The 21,381-nt window shown below is 40.9% G+C and overlaps 5 protein-coding genes across 5 annotated transcripts; 2 read left to right on the top strand and 3 right to left on the bottom strand.

The window, feature by feature from the left end:
• Nucleotides 1-943: 943 nt before the first annotated feature.
• On the bottom strand, nucleotides 944-1,761 carry V1516DRAFT_695637 (uncharacterized protein; the record flags this gene model as incomplete). Its single annotated transcript, XM_066924000.1, has 4 exons — nucleotides 944-1,081; nucleotides 1,154-1,480; nucleotides 1,505-1,573; nucleotides 1,597-1,761. 4 exons carry the CDS (start codon nucleotides 1,759-1,761, stop codon nucleotides 944-946), a joined length of 699 nt encoding a protein of 232 aa, XP_066777086.1.
• Nucleotides 1,762-3,558: 1,797 nt separating this feature from the next.
• On the bottom strand, nucleotides 3,559-5,118 carry V1516DRAFT_685319 (glycoside hydrolase superfamily; the record flags this gene model as incomplete). The annotated part of the gene is made up of 5 exons (XM_066923608.1): nucleotides 3,559-3,973; nucleotides 4,028-4,247; nucleotides 4,290-4,816; nucleotides 4,867-4,981; nucleotides 5,031-5,118. 5 exons carry the CDS (start codon nucleotides 5,116-5,118, stop codon nucleotides 3,559-3,561), a joined length of 1,365 nt encoding a protein of 454 aa, XP_066777085.1.
• A 2,141-nt stretch (nucleotides 5,119-7,259) lies between these two features.
• Nucleotides 7,260-9,884, top strand: V1516DRAFT_311969 (major facilitator superfamily domain-containing protein). The gene is made up of 3 exons (XM_066918886.1): nucleotides 7,260-7,959; nucleotides 8,014-8,235; nucleotides 8,295-9,884. Exons 1-3 carry the CDS (start codon nucleotides 7,603-7,605, stop codon nucleotides 9,393-9,395), a joined length of 1,680 nt encoding a protein of 559 aa, XP_066777084.1. The 5' UTR covers nucleotides 7,260-7,602; the 3' UTR covers nucleotides 9,396-9,884.
• Nucleotides 9,885-16,128: 6,244 nt separating this feature from the next.
• On the bottom strand, nucleotides 16,129-17,767 carry V1516DRAFT_674284 (uncharacterized protein). Its single transcript, XM_066922069.1, has one exon. The coding sequence runs from the start codon at nucleotides 17,753-17,755 to the stop codon at nucleotides 16,583-16,585; it is 1,173 nt and encodes a 390-aa protein (XP_066777083.1). The 5' UTR covers nucleotides 17,756-17,767; the 3' UTR covers nucleotides 16,129-16,582.
• A 1,409-nt stretch (nucleotides 17,768-19,176) lies between these two features.
• V1516DRAFT_664009 (uncharacterized protein) lies at nucleotides 19,177-20,751 on the top strand (the record flags this gene model as incomplete). Its single annotated transcript, XM_066920557.1, has 3 exons — nucleotides 19,177-19,204; nucleotides 19,259-19,444; nucleotides 19,496-20,751. 3 exons carry the CDS (start codon nucleotides 19,177-19,179, stop codon nucleotides 20,749-20,751), a joined length of 1,470 nt encoding a protein of 489 aa, XP_066777082.1.
• Nucleotides 20,752-21,381: the final 630 nt, after the last annotated feature.

Genomic DNA, 21,381 nt, shown 5'->3' with positions numbered 1-21,381 from the left:
TGCCAGAATTAGATTGCCCTCAATTGCCTGCACGGCCGCCGGCCGCAGTCTGCATGGGCGAAGGGTCTAACTGCGCCTGAACAGTCTGTGGAGGTGGCCGTACAGCACCGCCACCCGCAGCAGAACAGTAATATTCTCCAAACGTGGACTAACCAAAGTTCCATTTTAGCTATCATAACTGTGTAGGATCACATATACTTTTAGTTCATTTTGTATAATGAAGCATCAGAGGGGGCATTTAAATTTGCAGGCGGATATAGTTGTTCTGAAAGGAAAGGGAGTGAGGCAAGAGATGGAATTAGATTAGATTAGATTAGATTGATAGGGTACGGGTAAATAAAGTATGACATTGTAGATAGCAAGGTGAAGGATGAAGGTAATGAAATAATATCGAACCTGGAAAATGAATGCGTCAGAAGCAAAAGAAATGGAATTCAGATTTAAGTGAAGATATAAATGCAATAGGATGAGTTCTACTTCTAGAAAATAGTATATAAATATGAGGATACTGCCGCCGAAGACGAGAACACTAATACACTTTTACAACCTACTAATTGTTCACTTGTTGGAAGCCTATGGTAAGATTACACAGAGGCCTGATTTCGATAGAGTATTCATATTTTTGGTTCTTACATACGCAAACACTCAAGACCCTCATATTTTATAATGAATACATTTATTTCCAGGGCTTATTTTGGTCGTTTGTAACTCGCCTGAATGCAAACGAACTACTGTGTCATACAAGAGAATTATCTCTGCAAACGGCCCAAGACTTGCTTTGAGGAAATAGGTTGTCAATTCAACGAGATATTATGCCAACCTCTACTTTGTAATCAAGTTAAAGACTTGTATCTACTCTGATCAGAGAGGTTGATCAGTATTAGCGCAAAGGTAGTAATATTAATAAAGTCAATCAACCTATGACAGAAAAAAAATTTGCAAATCATTCTTTGATAAGCTTTTCGATTTCATTGAGATGTGATACTTTATTTATTGCATCCTTAACAAACCTTTCAGGTAGCATCGTCTCACCTCTCCATATCACATTCGGCGGATTCTTCTTCAGTACATTGCCAACAACCTGTTATGCATATATTGCTGGATCGGCCCCCTTGGTAGCAAGATATTCATATCGAAGCGTCGGATTCAACACTGATTTGGCTGGAGCATAGATAGAGTTTTCTGGAACAATGCTCTCGGACACGCCCGGCTTGTCGAGGAATTTGGACGCAACCAGCGCAGTTTTGAGTTCAATTACTTTGATATTGAACGGAGCCAATTCGTAGCGCCGGGAACTGGTGATCGAAGCCAGGGCAGCTTTTGATGAGTTATATGTCGATTGCCAGGGAATTGCAATCACGCTAAGGACAGTGGTCTGATTGATAATAGTCGGACTATTTTCCGATTTCATCAATAATGGCAAAAATACCTGGATCATCCTTACTGCGGACCAGAAATTGAGATCAAACAACTCCTTCGCCTTATAGACGTCCAAATCGCTAACCGTATGGCTATACCCCGCGCCAGCATTATTCACGAGGATATCTAGCTTCTTGATCTTGGATGCATCAGCCTGGATGGATTATCCGATTGTACGTCTAAGGCCATTGTTTCGATTCCGAAATCAGCAAGATTGGCCATCTTATTGATGTTTCGAGCTGTTGCAATGACTTTGAGTCCGGCCTCATGAAATGCTACTGATAGTGCTGATCCGATGCCGCCCTCGGAGACTCCAGTGATTAAGACAGTTTTGTCAGCCATGTTTGAAGCGATATGGGAGAATGATGATAATATTTCTAGATAGGTTCTCAAATTCAATGTCCGAACTATCGGCTGTTGAGGATATTATAAAGCCCAGCTGGCCAGGACTGCCGGTTAAGATGTCAGCATGGGTGCTGTGATTAATGACTGAGCAGTGCTTCCGTCCGTTCTGTATTTGGAGCGCTTTCTGCTATCACCGATTACAGCAGTAATTAGGTATGGCTCAAATGGGTAACTGAACGTTATGATGACATTCGTTGGGTTCCGGAATGTTCTTGGGATAGCGATTGTTCTCAGTGTGAATTACGTGATTCATCGGTCGATCAACCGTCTAGTACGGTCCAAACATCGAAGTACAGCTAGATTTAGACTGTACAAAGGCAGACGTGCACTATTGATTGACAAGGTCATTACTGTACAAACTGAGTATTCCGCCGAACATTTACATATTCGCACATTTCAATTGAACGTCTGTATTTCTCTGCTGGCTTGAGGTTTGAGTGGCTGTACAAAGCCTACACTGCCCAAACGCCAACCAGAAGTGATTACCAGGCCTTATTCTCGTTATACCTGCCCTTAGGCTCAGCATCTGCTCCTTGTCATAGACAACCACTCAAAATGTATGAGGGATCCGAGGTTCAAACTGAGGTGCTTCGTCTAAAGTAACAATATTGTCTTCAGTTGGAGCAAACGAGAGAGTAACGATAATGATAACTGTATTCTAGCTTTCTCCATCCAACAACAAAGGAAAACACATATGGCACCTATTGTAGAATGTGGACGAGAGCAATATCCAGATTTCCACTGTACCAATGAAATATTTTAGCATAACTTGTTTGTGATCTATACAGTGATACCTGGAGCGAAAGCCGCATAGCCTTCGTCCCGTTACCACTGCAGTTTATGGGGACGTGAGCTTCGCTGCTGGGTTTGTATGGATAAAATTAATTGTCTCCAAAACATTTTGATACCGGTTTATACGGTAAGTGATCAAGTTACCTAATCGGGTATCTGACAGGCCTGCTTGATAGCCAGTGATCGCGTCAAAGAAGTTGCGAGCCTGGTGGAATATGTAGTTCAGAATTGCAATTGCAGTATCCTTACGGCACTCAAATCCGAATTTTGTTATATGTCGCCAAAGTTCATCGAGCCGAGCTATAGCATTGGGATTCAAACGGAGGGTGTAGGAGCAGCCTGGCGATAGCGAGTGAGGAACATAAGTGCGGATCGGTCACTAATTAGGATAGTTATATCGAAGGCTTCCACAAATTCTTTCAATTGAAGTATGTATTTAGTTGCTGGATAGGGTGTAATACACGAACGATATCCCCGATTTTAACTTTAAATTTCTAGAATACGTAGAGCTCCTAATATTTTTAGACTTATTAAAGTTAGTATTATAGTATATATAACCGGCAGATAAATTATGTTCCTGATATTGCTAAAAAGTCTCGATGTCTTGTTTCGATCACTTGGTCATCGCATTTTCTTTAATATTGAAGGTACTAGATGATAATATAAATCATTTCATATAAAGAAGATCTAATCCAGCGGATTTCAATTTATCTAATCGTTTTCGGCTTTCTATGGTAAACGGTCAAAGATGGGCATATCGTCAATGGGAGTAGTGACTACCACATCTTGTCCACCTTCCCATTCTCCCTCAAAGGAATCAGCATCTTCTCCAACAACAAATCGCGTCCACCTAGCACCCTTTGGCAGATAAACGCTCTGTTTCTTGGACCCTATAGCAAGAACAGGCGCACACAGGTGCTTGTCTCCAAACATGTATTGTGCTTAAACTTCCCAGCTCAATGAATCGTCTGGGAATTCAAAGAACAAGGTTCTAATCACTGGACTGCATCGGTCCCTAGCCTCTTGCATGAGATCCCTCAGATAGTCTCTAATCCTATAGCTCATCTTGACGAACTTTCTAAGGATCCTATAGTTATCTTCACCGAAGCTCCAAAGCTCGTTATCATTGCCCGAGGGACAATGCGAAGCTCCGCCTTCATCTACCGGCGCAATGCGAATGGGCTCTCGACAGCTATAAAGACGCATCACAGGGCAAAACGATCCAAACTGAAACGAACGCACAAGTAGTTCTCGGAATGCGGGATCTTCATTTACTCCGCCGTAGAAACCAACAATGTCAGTCGTCCACCATGGGATGCCAGCCATGCCCATATTCAAGCCAGAAGCAATCTGATTTCTAAAAGCAACACAAGAGGAAGCGATATCTCCACTCTAAATAAGTGCTCCATACTTCTGGCTGCTCGCCCAGGAACATCGGGCAAGGTTAAGAATGCCATCAGGACATTCAACAGGTTGACCAGCTGCAACCTGCCCATCATACATAGCCTTGACATATGATAATGGGTACACATTTGTGACACTCATAGCAGGGCCCAGGTAGTAGCGATAATCTTCAAACGCGTAGTTATTATACTCTGGTTCTGTCTCGTCCAGCCAGAAACTTTTGACTCCTATGTCATGATAGTTACGGAGTTTTCTCCAAACATACTCACGAGTAGAGGGGTTAGTGAAATCAGCCTGGACATTCTGGCCCATGAAGTCGCGAGTAGTGTGAAGACCATGCTCGACACGGATAAGAAGCCCTCTCTTCACCATTTCTGAATAATTTTCGGATCGCTTGTCTACTGTTGGCCAGACTGAAACTACCAACTGAATTCCCATAGATCGAAGCTCTTGGATCATGCCCGCCGAATCAGGCCAGCAAGTCTGGTCCCATTTCCAATCACCTTGAAAGGGCCAATGGAAATAGTCGACTAACATGATATCAATCGGTAGTTCCCGCTTCTTGTATTCGCGAGCTGTTTCCATGAACTCATTTTGGTTGAGATATGGCAGCTTGGACTGCCAAAAACCAAGGCCGTAATCTGGCATCATCGGTGAGTGGCCAGTCGCATCGGCATAACGGCTGAGGATATCCTGGGGTGAGTCGCCCACTACGACCCAGAAATCCAAGACACTGGTGGACGAAGCCTCGAAAGTCATAATGTTTTTTCCAAAATTTGCGAGACCAATTCCAGGGCTATTCCATAAGAAGTCGTAATTCCGTAATTCAGACTGCTAACGAAAAACGGAACGCTTGCTTGGGAGATTCTCTGAGCGGGCTCTAAATCAAGGCCTGTAAGATTCAGAAACTGGGGCTGATATCCTTCCATGCCGTATATCTTCTCATCAACATCTTGCGACTCTATACGGTACAAGAGATGGTACTCTGTTGTGCCAGTGCCATTGGGTACCGAACTCGCGGCCTCTGACCTCGATCGCGGATGTTTTAGGGTCAGTGTGATCTATCTTTGTCCTCGAATCCTCCTCTATGATAGTCATTTTGGTTTTCAAGTTGTAAATGCACAATTTTCCGTACGCGGTTAAGGTGGCTTGAATATTTCCATTGATGATCGAGGCACTTCTGAGCAATTTATGTGATCCGTGGAGCTCGGTGTCTGGCGGACTGAGTGTACTTTGCGTCTCTGGGATCGTAACTCTGTGGTCAGTGGGCTGGACAGACTCGGACAAGACCCAATTCTCTTCTGGGAAGCTTGGGAGCTCAGTGCTAGGCACACGGAAGGAATTGGCACCCCATGGCTGAATTTGGAGATGTCGCCATCAAAATACCAGTGAAGGCCGTCTTCTTTGGTTTCAAACATGGCGTCTGAATTTCGCTGAACTTCGGATTGTCTCCCTTAGAAGGCCCAAGATAACCGATCTTGCTTGTTTGAACCGAATAAAACAATAGTCGACTGCTCTATTGCTGATGCAAGTAGGCGACTGGTGTTCGACTAGTAAAGTCATATATATTCATTGAAATAGAAATATGACTTTACTCTTGTCGAATCTTCCGGTCTGAAGCTCATTACGCGCACCATTTCAGCCACACTAGCGTACCTACACCCCACCAGTTTTCTGGACAGTAGCGGCATTGTCCATATCTGATATTTCCCGACAGCCGACTTCAGCGGAGCCGCAAATTCCGACTTTGTATCTAGTACAATTTTGCTGAAAAGGTTGATCTCTCGACTCCTTTCAGTTAGACTGCCGAGACGGTAGCAGGTCCAAAAAGGCCAGTGCGAAGCCTCACTTGACAATTCAGGCTAAATGGTTAGTAAGTTGATACGTATTTTTTCGCTTTCGTGCACCGTCTTGTCGGTTCTCTTAGAAGAAAGGCTTTACTCCACACATCACCATAGGACCTCATTCCCACCAATATCTCAATAGTATATGCTGATGATCTGCAAACGTTCTACCGAGATACACTAACTTTTGCTAGCACGTGATGCACACCGTGCACTTATTCGTCGTCCTGGCTTCTTGAATAATTTTGTCCTCATGCTCCTTTAGCAGGCTAGAAGTAAGATTGGTCGAGAGTCCGCTCTATGAGCCTAGGCCTCAAAGCTGAGCTGATGGGAATGCCTATCTACGTACTCTACGACATCCTCAGCCAGGCCAAAGAAAAATTCAAGAAAAAATTGACGAATCAAATTTTATTGCGAAATCTGAATGAGAAACACCCAAAACAAATACTCTGCTTGAGTAGCTCATGAAACTGACTACTATAGACAGCAGAAGTCATCATATCCATATTCATGTTCTATCCATACGTTCTTTGAGTTAAGCGAACCCAAAAGATGCAAGTCTGGGCCTTAAAAGTCGAACATTTCATTCAGACTTGATTTTTTGAAAAGCTCGTGCCGGTGTGTTGCGAGCGAATAGAAGGTCAAGCACATCGAAAGTGCGGCCCTTATACACTGATTTAGTAATCCATGTAGAGAAGCTCAGCAGAAGGCGTTATGAAAAATTATGCTTTGGTTTGCGGAAGGCGGGGATAATATTTCTCGTCGGCGCGATTCAACTTGCAACTAATCAATATTGTACAACGCGATTTTGAGGATGCTTAAGTCGCCTATATCTTGGCAGTTGTGCTTAGTAGGTATATCCAATATTGTTTTGCTCGCTTACAAGCTTGCCCTTTCAAAATCTTCCTTGCTACGCTTGCAAAATATTTTGGAGTACCGATTGCGTCTTGTAAGCGATTACTTGGCAATTTGCCAAGTCGAGAATTGCACAAGGCTTACAGACTCAAACTCACAAAATTCAAGGTGTGCTATCAAGCCGCGCTATCAATAGAATTCTTATCATGCAGCGCCGACTAACCGGTAATTTGCCCTAATTCAAGCACGTCAATATCCGCCAACTTTCGTCATCAACACCTCTCTTGATCTGTCTGCAACTGCTGCCGTCGCTATAGCCTATAGTTCGTATAACAATTAAATAGATATTACTGCGTGTTATAGACAACCGGCGTGCTTCAATCTCCATCTACCTGCACCGCCATGTTCCAAGAGACTGTTAGGCTTACGTTATTGATGATCTTGTCAAATGCCATTAAGTCCAGTTTAGTTTGATCACTCGGACTAGAGTGACTATGAGACCGCAAGAACAGCCTTAATTACCGGCCCCGCCAGCGGCGTTCCGTGCATGCCCTAAAGATCTCCAGTTGGCGTCAAGCATTCTTTGATCCACGCCTGTGCACTTATGTGTGCGCTGTACGTCTTTAACTCGCCATCGGCGCATTGACCAGCAGCTCATTCGATGCTGATACAGAACGGCCTTGAAGATGCCATTTGCACTGTTTATTTAACAGATCGCCAGCCTTCTTGCATCATTTATACCCAATCAGCGATGTCGACTGAGAGTGGCACAACTGTGACTCCATGCCACTTCCCGACATCAATGTATGCACTTGAAAATTAAAAGCCATATAAACCGCCACTGCATCTCAAGTATGATGCGTCCTAAATAATTTTCCAAAGAATGGCTGTCGAAGAAAAAGTGATGACGACAATCGACGCATCGTCATTAGATAACAGGGCCGGAGCTGTTGCAGTGATTGGTTCTGGAATCCACGAAGATTTGCGTAACACCGAAGCCGGCGCGAAAGGTGTGTACGTGGACATTAACATCGCAGTACCACAGTCGAAGCAAAAGGTTACACGCATTCAAAAAATTCTTCGATATGTTTGGGATACATTTGGAAAGGAGCGTGAAGAAAGACTGTATGTCCAAAAGCTTGATCGGTATCTCTTCTTGTTTGGGCTGCTTTCAGATTGGGTCAAATACCTGGATCAAACAAACGTCAGCAATGCCTACGTTTCTGGTATGAGCGAAGATGTGAGTTATCGTGTTGTATGAAATTGTCTAAGGATAAAATGCTAATTAAAATAGATGCATATGGTAGGCCAGGATCGAAACCTCCTCACAACATTTTTCAATATTGGATATCTGGTTGGCGCAGTACCAAGTCAGCTTATTATGAACAGAGTGCGCCCTTCTGTGTTGATACCTACTTGCGAGATTGTGTGGTCTGTTCTTGTAATGTTGCTTGCAGCATGCAAGACGACAAAGGCGATGTTTGGAGTGCGCTTCTTGATTGGTCTTTTTGAAGCCGTAAGTTGCCATTTCTCCACTGTATTTTTAGGGATTCTTGTTTATGTTGACCAAATTAGCCATTGTGGCCCGGAATGATGACTGTAATCGGATCATGGTATACTCCAGACGAACTAGGAAAGCGCGTGAGTCTCTTCGGTATTGCCAGTTCAGTCGCCGGAATGTTTTCTGGATACATTCAAGCTGGTGTGTATGTGTCCATGAATGGTCGATACGGCATTGCTGGCTGGAAGTGGTTGTTTTTGATTGATGGTATTATTTCTATCCCATGCGCAGTTATCGGATATTATTGCATCCCTGACTTTCCAACGACAACGCGTGCGAGATGGCTGACTCAGAAAGACCGGGAATATGGTGTAAAGAGAATGGCTGCCATTGGTCGTAAGGGACCGCAAAATATCACTATGGGACGATTTTTCAATCTATTTAAGTCCTGGCGTCCTTGGGCGTTCCTTGGTCCCTACTGCATTGGTTCTTTCGGAGGAAGTACCGGCTATTTCAATCTTTGGCTGAAGGCGGAAGGATACAGCGTGACACAGATCAATGTGATTCCCACTGCGGGGAGCGCGATTGGTGTCTTGAGCGGATACTTATGGCCAACTCTTGCCGATTTGACTGGTGTACGATGGCCTTACTTCATAATCTCAAATTTCTGGTATATTTTGGGAAATCTTATATTAGCGATTTGGAATGTTCCCTCCAAAGTTATTTTGTTCGCCAATCTGATCCAGAACCTCGGTGATTCGGCGCAAAATATATTTAATGCTTTGGGGCAGGAGGCATTCCAGGATGACACAGAAGCGCGATCTATCAGTATTGCATTGGGTAATACAGTGTGTTATGTTTTTTCAGCATGGCTTCCGCTAGTGCTTTTTCCGACAAACGAAGCGCCACATTATAAATACGGATACAAATTCTCGGTTGGATTTTACGTGTTGTCTAGTATGTCGTTGTTCTTGTTCATGTATCTGTCAAAGCGAGAAGTGCGCTTGAAAGGCAAGGTTAAGAACGAGTTCGGTCTATATGTTGACAGTGACGAAGTCGCAATTCGCCGAGACTATGAAACCACATCTGTCTATGATGAAGGGTCAGAGGAAAGTAACGCCGACTTGGAGAAAGGCCAATCTAATTCCGAAACAGTTGTAAAATCAGCTGTCTAGTTTTTTAATACGAGCTAATTTAAGTCTTAAAAGTGCTATAGCGTGTGGAAATAAAACTTATAACTAGAGAGAGCCGAGTTATGCCGTTAGTTTTGGGGCTGGAAGTTGATCTGCTGGGAAGATTAGGGCTCTTCATGGTGATAGTTTATCTTAAAAGTTGCGAGCCTCTACCTGTTTGAGTAGAAAAAACAAACCGATCAGGAATATCGAGCGATAGTTAAACGCCGCACGTAATTACAATTCGTCTGCCAAATCCACCACCGCCAGTACGGTCCGTGGAGGAAGTATGAGAGCAGAATGGATTTAGTATTACGACAGAAATTGTGAACTAACGACAGTTAAAATTCGCATCGGGTATGGGTAATTAGAGTTGTCCAGGGATAATGCATTTAGGTGATACTTTGAAAGCCGGGTAAATAATATATGTACAGGTAGAACTAATTGATTTGGGTCAGATTATAATCAACTGTTAAATTAAGGGTGACCGAATTCAGGTCTGGTGGAGACAATGGTAAGGTAAAACAGGTCTTAGTCTCTAGCAGGTGGAATAGAAATATGCTCATGATTTCCCTGGAGGGAGGTAGATGAAATAGGGTGGAATCCCTATTAGGTATTTCACAGGATGATTGCGGTGATTATGTATGTTATTTAGAATCTATTTCGGAGGAGTATAGGTTATGCTAATTCTGTTTCAAATTTAATATTATGTCTTCGACTGTCAAATGTTTCAATTGGCTGACAAGCAAACTTACAATATTTAGAAATTTTTATTTAAAATTGGTTTAGTCTCACGATAGATCTAAGCTATATGCTGTTTTCGAGATTATTCTCTTTGCTTTCGATATTTTTCAAGAAACTCGACCGATCATAGCTTTATTTGTCTTTGAAGTAAGAAGCTGTGAGTGCAAATGATTAGAGATGCAGAACAATAGATGGAGTATAATATGGTGGCTGCATATAGCAATAGATCCAGATATCTAGATATCCGCTATCCCTATACTCAAATAACAGTATATTAAGATACTATTAAATATTAATATGATTGGTTCCAGAACAGATATCTCTAAGTATGTGCTGATTTTTAAATTGATGTATTTTGTGACTAGGTTGATTACAAATTACTGTGTTCTTGATTTGCAATGGCAAAGATAGCTAATACATAAAATCTCAGATAAATTCATTTGATTCGTTGCAAATTTGACATTTCACTGATAGGAGTTGCAATCGCAAAAGAATAATGGCTAATTATGCTAAGATTATCATATATAAATATTTTTCCTTGGCATCAGTCCTGCCTGGATGGGAATAAGACAGAGAATAGTTGGATGAACAGGTGATGATACCAATGACTAGACAATAATCTGTCAAGTGAGATAGTATTATGGAAATGTAATCTCATAATATTTAATTAAAACCTCATGAACTTTTATATGTATTTTTTTTGGAAAATTTCTTATATATAATTTAATAATACAAGTTGATCGCAATAACTACACGCGAAATAGCGGTGTGAAGGAGAAAAGTTTAGTAGAAGGCGCAATGAAATATTTTTGAATTCAGTCTAATTAATTGTGTATTTTGTCGAATTTGATTTCAATATCAATTATCAAATCAACATTCTTGTTCTACTATCCAGTCAAATTATTATACAAAAAATTGACAAACATATTCATTAGTAAGGCATCAAGCTGCACATGATTGGGTGAAGCATACAGACAAGGCGAAGCCTATAATCGATATGCCGTGTCATTCTCGTAAGCCCAACTTCTGCCGTCAATTTTTCTGAAGAATCATACGATCTCTAGACTCTATACCAGGTTGCCTTCGTTCCAATCAATCAGATATTTTGATATGGAAGCACAAGGGCTAAGGATTATTCTGTCACAATGTGTTAATAGTACGTCGTGATCTGTTGAATGCATAATATGTATGTAAGTGCATTATCAGGGGACATTTGACAAACGTCCATCGCGAAATGGTGGATGGCCAAGCTAAGCAGGATCCACGGAGGAAGCACAATCGGATTATCATGCAAACTGATCCGCAAAGATTCAAATATCCAGATGACGGCTGTAAACATGTTTACAGCAACTTGATTTATAAAACTTAATTGAAATAAGATTAGCATTATTTAACTTGTAGTTTTAACTAAATTCTCGTGGATTTTGCTATCCACCTTGCAGCAACCGATAAATAGAATGTTAGGAACTTGGTACTTATAAATTCAGGTACCCTTTAAGGAAAGTTGTGTGGGGCTCATTCACATCAGAGCATTGGTAAGCCTGAGGTCGATCTATACACAGTTCATATAAAAGCATGAAGTTCATCATCCGGCTAATCATATGGAATAGCTGCTCCTGTAATTTTCATATTAATATACTATACTACCTAAACAGTGACGGGTAATCTGAACTTCAAATTCTAAGAGGACTATCAGAGAATTTAGGCTTGTCTGATTACACCTATCCTCCCAATTATTCTACAATCTCCCAATACTCGCGCAGTTCATAATTGGATTAATTAGCAATTGCTGACATCGCTGTGTGGAGCATACGCAATTTATTCCCCCGCATCAACCTCTAAACCTTCTCCTTTTTCTTCTCCAATGACCGTCTATATTGAAATGTCAATTATGAGGGTCGGAAACTGGTTTTGGGACGGTAAAATATACTATCATGTCACGAAAAGAGGGGATTACTTTTGCAAACTCGGACTTTTGTCGCTTCCACGTCCGTCTGATTCTAACATAGAGGATAGAGCTCCGATATTTTTACTAAACGTAACATGCTTATAAAAACATTGATTACTGAGCTTGCCTACAAATGAATACTTTACACGCTTTAGCCTAATTTAATGACAGCGCGAGGCATTTATTTTTGCTTTTGGCCGTACGGCTGGCTTTGACCATATGGCTAAATTTTGATATTATCTTTGATTTCTATTTCATTTTCATATGTGTTTAGATTCAATTTTAACAGAAATCATATGCAATGATCAGTGTAGGTTATACTTGCAGTTGGTGAGGTTATTCTCACACCGTCCGACTAAAGGTGCTGGAACGGAGAAGATACAGAAATGATCAACATTTTGACGAATTGACATAACTATCTAGCTGGACCTACAACTCTGTTACCGCATTGCAGATACTGGGAAGAAACAAAAATTCGGAATGCGTGATAGCTCAGTTGTTCATTTTATATGATTTGGTAATCTCACGCCTTTGGGCATACCTCCTATTACGTTATCAGACACCTCGGTTTGGAGCTAATGAGGACCAATTATTCCTAAGATCAATGGCAAGCTTTTCTACCCGGAGTTTACAATTGAGAATCAATGGCGTGCTCTAACACAATACTTTCTATAACATTCAGCGAAATGAGTTACATGAAAGAAAGTTACGATACTGGAAGACTTGCTATTCTGTTTTGCGGTGCTTGGAATCACTCTTAGTCTATAATTCTTGTCTAGTTATCTATAATAGCCGGTCGACTTATATTTATTCATTGTATTGCCCGGCCTACTTAGTGCGGCGTCCTCTGAAAATGCTCATGCAATATTTTAGTTTTGGTTACTAATAACTGGAACTTCTCTGTTCTCCGATCTATCGGTTCATTATATCCCTTTTATATTTTATAAATAATCAGAGACTTTAGAAAAAAGTATTCAAATATCCAACTGGATAAATACTACTGAACTAAATTGGCAATGTCATTTTTTCTACAAATTTCACGATGAAGTTGCAAGTACTGGTTTTGTTTGCTTGTCATGCATAGTCAGAGCGGCAGATATCGACGTTATCGATTACAACAATGAAACTATCGATATTGTATATAATAATGTTGATCTCGACTATGATGAGGGTTTGTTTGGGTTACCAATAATGAGATCTGGCAACTCGATCAGATTGCAGGTCGTGGACCACAGTCCTGACCTGATCACATGTAAGATTAACGCATATAAGGAATTAGCAAGATCGTTTAATGAGAACGATATGTCCAAAATGCTAGCAGACAATTACATTTTGTGGGAAGGCGACTTGAGAGCGGATGAGGTCAGCCGTGCTAGACTACCAGTGATTGACAACGGAAGCTGCACAGAAGCAGTGAATATTTGGATCAACGGTGGTGGACGCGAATCTGGAATTAAAAATATTCTCCGAGAGAAGTCAGATAACCTACCTGTAGTTCACATATGGAAACCAGGATCTACATTTATTGCTTTTTGCCATAATACATGTACTGTGATCCTAGGGATACCGATTAGTGGTACCGTAGAAAAATTCATCATAGTAATCCAGCCTCAAAAATCTCTCACTTTGAATATATCATACCATAATGTTCCATGAGCACTGTGACGTTTGCTTCGAAATCTCTAAAGACTATTGCCTTCAGACTTAGCCACATTTGAACGAATGCTGTGTCTATACTCGCTCCTATTTTTGCTTTCTCTCCGATGCACACACACCCACAAGTTACAGTGAGTTGGCGCAATTGAAAATATACAAATTGATTGAAGAATAGACAGACATGACTCGTAGATTCGTATCAGTCACTCGAATATCACAACGACTATCAGACACGATGGACTAGATTGGCACGGATTAGGTCTAATGATTTTTACTATATTGGCGATAATTTGAATGGAGTAGGTAAAGCTAGAATGAATAAATTAGATTTATAAATTATCCGTAATAGCTCGCCAATAATCGAAACGATTAATTTCAAAAATACACCCTCATACCCTATTTCTCTGGAATACGTCAGCACGTTCGATTATACTAAAAGATCAGAGCAAAGGAATTACTGCCCTAGTCGGTGACAACAGGAAATGTTAAAAAGACCACACGGATAGATACACTACTCAATTATTTATGACAGCACCTATGCTGAGATTATGACCGGCACTCATGGCCAACTAGATTGTATATGAATCAAGGGTAATTGATCAGAAAAATGGATTTCGTAAACCAATCTAACATGATCACCATCATCTCATTACGCTTCAAACATGACTGACAGAACCGTCTTAATCACTGATGCTCCGTGGGCGGCATCGGCTCAGCACTAGCTATGGCATTTCATGATACCGGACTCAAAGCGATCGCAACAGCTCCAAATATCAATAAGATTACCAATGTTGCTGCTGTAGGAATCGAAACAATGGCTTTGGACGTGTAGTCCGAAGTATCCATCCGGGAGGCTGCTTCCAAGATAAAGAAGCTAAATATCTCGTGAATAATGCCGGTGCGAGGTATGGCCAAACGTTTGCCGATTTGGAGATCACCAAGGAGAAGGAGCTTTATGATCCTAATGTGTGGTCCGCAGTACAAATGGTCCAAGCATTTTTACCTTATTTGATGAAATCCAAGAATAATCCAACTATTGTCAACCAGACATTTGTCTTCAGTGTGATCGCGGTTCTCTAGCAATCAATATACAACTCATCAAAAGCTGCCTTGGCTTCTATTGCTAGTTCTCTTCGCGACAAATTGGCTCCGTTTAATATCGATGTGATTGAACTCAAATCCGCGCTGGTTGCGTCCAAATTCTTTTAAATGCCGGGCGTGTTTGAAAGCATTATCCCCGAAAAGTCTATTTATCCTCCTGCCAAATCAGTGCTGAATCCGACGCTTCGCTATACAGATACACTTATCAAGGGAACCGGTCCAGCCAATTACGCGAAACAAGTTGTTGCCGATGTACTGAAGAAGAACCCACTTGATGTCATCTGGAGGGCGAAGGAGCTAGTCAGATGTGCTCGTCAACAATGCTGCCTGAAAGGTCTATCAAGAATGCAGTAAGTAAGGTATCACATATCGATGAGGTCAAAATGCTCATCAAAAAGTAATTCGTAAGTTTGTCTTTCGTCTCAAGTTGATCTGCTGTGAAATATGAATTTTGGCTGAGCTAGTTTGTTCTCGATATCTCTTATCAGGATTATTGAGATTTTTTAGTTTCATTACGCCCTAGAGACTTGCCTAACTTTTACATGAATGATAGTTCATTCCCTTAAAGCAAGTCGTGATCCGAAATCTTAGATAGTTATCCATCATATAGGTGCTGAGGAGTTCTCTGTTTCAATCTAATCAACTTCTAGAACATCCTGTAATTAAAATGCATTCGCGATCAAACATGAGGCCATAACTGCTAGCTGATATACGAACCCAAAATAAATAAATACTATTGAGTCAAGGGTCTGTAAGAATTTAAGACAAACTTTCGAAGAGTGAACAGTGTTCGGTTGTTTGTCACAGTGTACTTATGTTCTCACCTTCTGCACAGCGTTCTCATATTCATGTATTATACTCCAAGACTGAATTCTGGGCAGTTACATTTATCTAATTACTTAGATCTGAAATTTATTTCTTACGCCTATGTCACATTCATTTTCCAGATTTCATATAGCTCAACTGACTTCATACTTCATTTTACTTTCTACACAGTTAGACCTCATTTACCCGTATCCTACAAATATGATCTTATCCAATCTTATCTCATATCTCATATCCTGATTTTTCCACTCCTAACCGGAATGATTATATCTGCCGGCAAAGTTAAATACCCTCCTTTCCAGGCTTAACTGTCTGCGATGAAATACGGATATGTATAATCTTAATTAAACATATTATTTAGGAACTTTGGTTAGCCATGTATAGCGAATAGACTGTTATGCTGCGGCTGCCGCGCGATAGCAGGGCCTCTACCGGCTGTGCAGGCTGCGGTCGCGGCTGTGCAGGGAATTCAGGGCAATTTATTTTTGGCCACGTAGTTCGCTCATTCAACGACAGGCAGAGTCAAACTGCATCACTGCTATCTCGTAGGCAAATGCTATTTGATTGAGCGTCTACAATAGACTGAAATTCAGCTCTCTCCTTTCTGTATTTAATCCAATAACGCATTTATCTTTGCTTATTCTAAGTGCATCTCTAACTCACAGATAAGACAAACGTCGTATTCATCACATTCTTAATGTTCCAGACGATCTGTTGTAGACATATCAGTTAAATAATGAAGCAGGCGTTACTCCATGTCGATACGATCAGATATTTATGCGATTAAATTTCTCAAATTAACAAATAAATTAAACTTAATTAGTATCGAAATCGCACCAAATAATATATGCGATCTATAATAAAACATACATAGCCGAAATAAGTTTGTAGTATATCCTTGCCAAAAAGATCCTTCTCAAGAATTCAAAGATAAGTTCGCGGAAGATCGATCCTGCTTCAGTATATGTTCCCGTAAAGTCTCAGTCAACATTACGGAAACTATCGACAAGACAAACCCAACAGAAAGTGAAGATAGCGCATGAAGGCTAAAAAGCATTTGCTTCGCTGTCTTCATAAATTTCGGCTCTATCGATCGGCACTGTGAATTATCATAAAACGGATTGTCTCGCAGTACACGATTGACCATAATTGTCAGCTCCCGCGAAGTGAATCGCTTCTGAAGAATTTCGTATGAAGAGTCCTTCAAAGGTGAAGGAAGAAAAACGTAATGCAAACAAATGGCAGAGAAGCATGACAAAATACCATATACGAGCGAAACATGACGCCATCTTGCGGAATCTCCGGCCTTACCCAAACTAATGACAGAATAGCCAATAAGATTGTGCACAAGATCAAATAATACGGAAGTTGGGAGATATAGAAATGCTATAAGCTTGAGATCTTGAAATGCAAAAAAAGGCCTAAGTCCAGGAATGGAAAAAATGAAAAGATTGCTTACTAGCGCAATGATAGCCTGTGTCCCGTAGAGCCCGGTAATGTTTGTAATCCAGTACTGAGCGATTAAAGCTAGTCCGCCCACAAGTAAGAAAGCACTAGCCAATTTGCGAGGAGCAAACTTAACTGATAGAAAAATTGAAAGAATGAGACCCATGTAAGAGAAGACGGATGTTATTGATAAAATGACATTACCGGATTTGTGGGGAATATCGAGATCAGTGTATAAATAAGGCAGAGCCAATGAAGGCAGCCTATCGGAGTCCGAACCGAACGAAAAGATAATCAAAAAGCATACCAAAAAGGTTTGGAAATAAATCTTGCGCATCAGCAGATGCTCTTCTCTCAAAGACCAGCGTGCCTGGACATCAAACGGAGGAAGCTCATTGTAAAGCGAATTGAGCCCAAGTGCCTCAGACTTCACCGGATCATCAAAAATGGATTGCCGAGTTGCAACACAATCTAAATACTGCTTGTTCCTGGTATCTGACATCCAGGAATGAAATTTTGACGAAGCCTCAGACAATTCAGGCCAGTCCTTTGGAATGTTTAGGATATTTACATCCTCACCGTTCAGAGCCTCTTTGTCAGCCTCGGTGAGAATAACCTCGAAATAATCCAATTCAATCGACATTACTGATTCTAACGACTTCTGTCGAAATCTAAAGCAAGCGAAGTTTAAAAAGCCAGAAAAGTGGAATTTTTATTCAAACCTACTATTGAAATTAATATAAATCTCTCATGGATTTTACCTCTTCTAAATAACCAAACAGCTTCACGTGCTGGGACTGGTCCGAACAGGGTAACGTAGTGGGCTTGGTCGCAGTTAACTGGTAGACCGATATTAAATGAAAGCACGAGACGTTTATTCAGTTTTTGGCTTTACGGCTGACTACCCTTCCATCTTTGCTTTTGGAGATTTTTGAATATTGTCTTCTTTGGTATTGCTAAACCCATATAAGCTTATCAATTTCGTTTCCACTCGCTGATCGTAAAGTTGTTCTGACACAGTCCGACAAGGAGGCATAGAATGGAGAGAATGTCAATATCCTGAATATTCCGACAGACTGGCCTGCTCTGTCTAGCGGCCTTTCGAATTTCGGTTCTGGATGTCGGTTGCTAGGAAGTAATGTTATTTGTGTGACAGATAGTTGCACGGGCTAAGTGCAACTATCTGACTGCTCTGCTCTCGCTGAACTTCAAGTGTTCAAGTAGAGCAGTAAAATTTAGAAAAAACTACTGTATGCATTCAGATAGACCAGTAGACTAGCTCAAATACGCAACAACATAAAGAAGATTCATGTGAAATAAATGACATTTGCCCGTCCAAATATTGGATCTGCTATCCTTCAGTCAATTATCTCTTTTATGACGGAAAATACGCTATCAAGGCTGGCATATGGATAAATTGTTGACTGGGTGACACATAGTATTCAGAGAATAGATTTCACAAAGGTCAGCCAGATCTATTCGTTTCTTCTCAGTCTTATGATTTTGAGAAAATGGTTTAAATTTGACAGTCACTAGGACGTAACCCTTAGAGGAATTATCAACAGAAGCTGGAACTACAAATTTAGGACTGAAGACATTGGATTGTCTTGGACTTTGGCCATGACAGAGTTCAAGTTAGGAACGAATTATGATTAAAGTTTCATCTAGCTGAACCTTGGCTTATGAAGGTGCGCATGTACAGAAAGTCAACCACCAGGTTCAAGCTCGCGTGAACAAAGCTAACACAATATCTCCGGCTGTGCTTGCATCAGATTTCATATATATATATATGACGTACATACTACCGATGGAATCAATTAGAAACTGAAGGAAGAATCAGAGCAGCCCGTCCAGATATCAAATATCTGCAGTAGTGTTCTGGAAGCGGCTGAATGACAGAGCCTGCCTTGATCGGTTCTAGCCTACTAACAGAGATGAAACATCCTAGCAAGGGAATCATGTTCTCCGTCGGGACGGACATAACATTACCAGTATTTATAGCCATCTGATTGGCGTCTTCCCTCAATCATATCATCAAGCCATTTCAAATAAAAGTAGATTATTATGAAGCGTCTGATTGTTCTCTGTGACGGTAAGGATTGCTCTTGGAAGAGAGATATTCCAATCATCTAATGAGCTTATATAGGAACATGGAAAAACTCTCTAGCCCAAGATGACTCGAATCCAACAAACATAGCGCGAATTGCTCGCTCGATTTTGCCAAACGATGAACGTACTGCTGATAAACATGGTCCACAAATTCCCCAGATGGTATTCTATTGTCCTGGGGTTGGCTCGCAAAAAGTGGGCATTTGTAATTGGCTTCTCGGAGGTATGAATACAAATACGATCTTGGCCGAGCTAAGTTTGACATGGATATAAGGAGCACTAGGAATGGGTATAGTCCACCAGATCGAGGATGCGTATGCATTTATATCTTCCAATTATGAACCGAATGATGAGATATTCTTCTTTGGATTTTCGAGAGGTTCTTATATGGTCCGATCTATTTGCGGGTTTATTCTCGACTTTGGTCTCCTGACGCGATATGGAATGCCAATGTTCACCAAAGTATTTGAAAAATATTCAAAAAGTAATGTTCCAGCTGAACAAAATCCTGCTCTTAACGAATTAAAACGGAAGTTATTAATTGTCAACTCCAGTCAGACTGAGCCCCGACTTCTAACCAGTGACAAGATTATTGTCAAATTTATAGGTTGCTTCGACACTGTTGGGGCTCTTGGAATTCCCAAGCTCTTCACCTGGCAATACGACAAATATGGGTTTTTGGATGTCAAGCTGAACGAAAAAGTTCAGAATGCGAGGCAAGCTTTGGCCCTGGACGAGACTCGGCGTCCATTCATTCCTACTCTATGGTTTTTTAAAGATACGGAAGTAAATCGACAGAAATGCAAACAGGTTTGGTTTATTGGAGTACATGCAAATATTGGAGGTGGTGATATAGGCCATGCTATAAATGGTTCGGATTACCTTGGTAGGCAATCAACTGAAGTTCCCAATACTCTATCTGATGGCTCCTTGATTTGGATGGTTTCGGAAGCAGAACCATTTTTGGCATTCGATCTCAATTTTTTACATCAGAACATTATAGGCGGTGGGACGACTTCCGATGGAAAACTTGCTCGCAGGTTAGATAGTGTTGAAGCTCCAGCTTGGTTTCTCGGGCCAATTGGAGATAACTATCACGGTTCGGGGGTGTTTTGGAAACTACTTCATTGCAAAGGCAGAAAAGTAGGCAGATACAGTGCTGACGCTATTGAAAACGTGTCTTGGATACTCGTGGCATTCCTTAAGTTGATTCCATCCATATCTCCTATAACTTCGCAAAACAGGCCGAAGTCTGAATCAATGTTGATTACCAATGAATTCATACACGAATCGGTTCTTCACCGGAATGGGCCCACTACTGCTGGTGTTCCTTCTGGCTCTCTGCAAGGAGTGTGTGTAGGTGGTGACCTGTCCAGTCCTAGGTTCGGCACTCAAATTGCAATCCCTGTTCAGCGCTACAATAGGTTTGAAGAGCAGTTTTTCCAAGAGGAAAATCAAAATATTCGTGCGACCCGTAATGAATTTATGCGCCCCACAATGCATAGATGGTATACTTTCATTTTTGGTTAATGCGATCGAGATGCTTTTACACGCATGAGCAACTGACGTCATGCAGTATGTATATCTGTAATGCATATCAGTAATAAAGCTGTGTGTTGGAAAATTTAGGACAATTTCCATACTTTGCTGTTTAGATTAGATTGGATTGAACAAAATGGTGATTTTGTCTCGGTATTTCTGGGACGAATATAGTAATTCAAGATTTAAAAACAATAGAGAGAATTAACCGGAATTAGTCAATCCCACATCTTCTTTGGTCCTTGCGAGAGAGCAGAAATCACTATTTCTGAACGCATCTAACAAAACAGTGTAACTTATTTCTAAACCCTCATTTCTGTAAAAATAATTGCTAACAATTGTGGCACTTTGGTTTCTCTTATCTGAGCTCGAATTATCTGACTGATATGAATATATATCAATTCTAACTCAGACTTTGAATCATAACCGTAGAGCATAAAATTACAGAAACTGTCTTGATTCAGTATCTTTAATTGATTGGTCACCACCCAAGATCATTTTGAAAAATCCAAGTTTCATTCATACACTCCCAATATAAGGTTATAGAAAAATCCTATGTAATCTGTAATCCGTTGTGGTAGTTAAGCGCCGCATAGGATTTCAAATGCGCAATCAAATCCA

Source organism: Lipomyces oligophaga (genome assembly GCF_038497815.1).
Source record: "Lipomyces oligophaga strain CBS 7107 unplaced genomic scaffold V1516scaffold_4, whole genome shotgun sequence".
Lineage (NCBI taxonomy): Eukaryota > Fungi > Ascomycota > Lipomycetes > Lipomycetales > Lipomycetaceae > Lipomyces > [Lipomyces] oligophaga.
This window is presented reverse-complemented; position numbering and strand designations above follow the sequence as displayed.

Bases quoted from the DNA above. Each gene is read 5' to 3' on its own strand.
- V1516DRAFT_674284 (XM_066922069.1), bottom strand. From the start codon at position 17,755: ATGTCGATTGAATTGGATTATTTCGAGGTTATTCTCACCGAGGCTGAC.
- V1516DRAFT_311969 (XM_066918886.1), top strand. From the start codon at position 7,603: ATGGCTGTCGAAGAAAAAGTGATGACGACAATCGACGCATCGTCATTA. The intron at 7,960-8,013 runs GTGAGTTATCGT...TAATTAAAATAG, and splicing joins TTTCTGGTATGAGCGAAGAT to ATGCATATGGTAGGCCAGGA. The intron at 8,236-8,294 runs GTAAGTTGCCAT...TGACCAAATTAG, and splicing joins TGATTGGTCTTTTTGAAGCC to CCATTGTGGCCCGGAATGAT.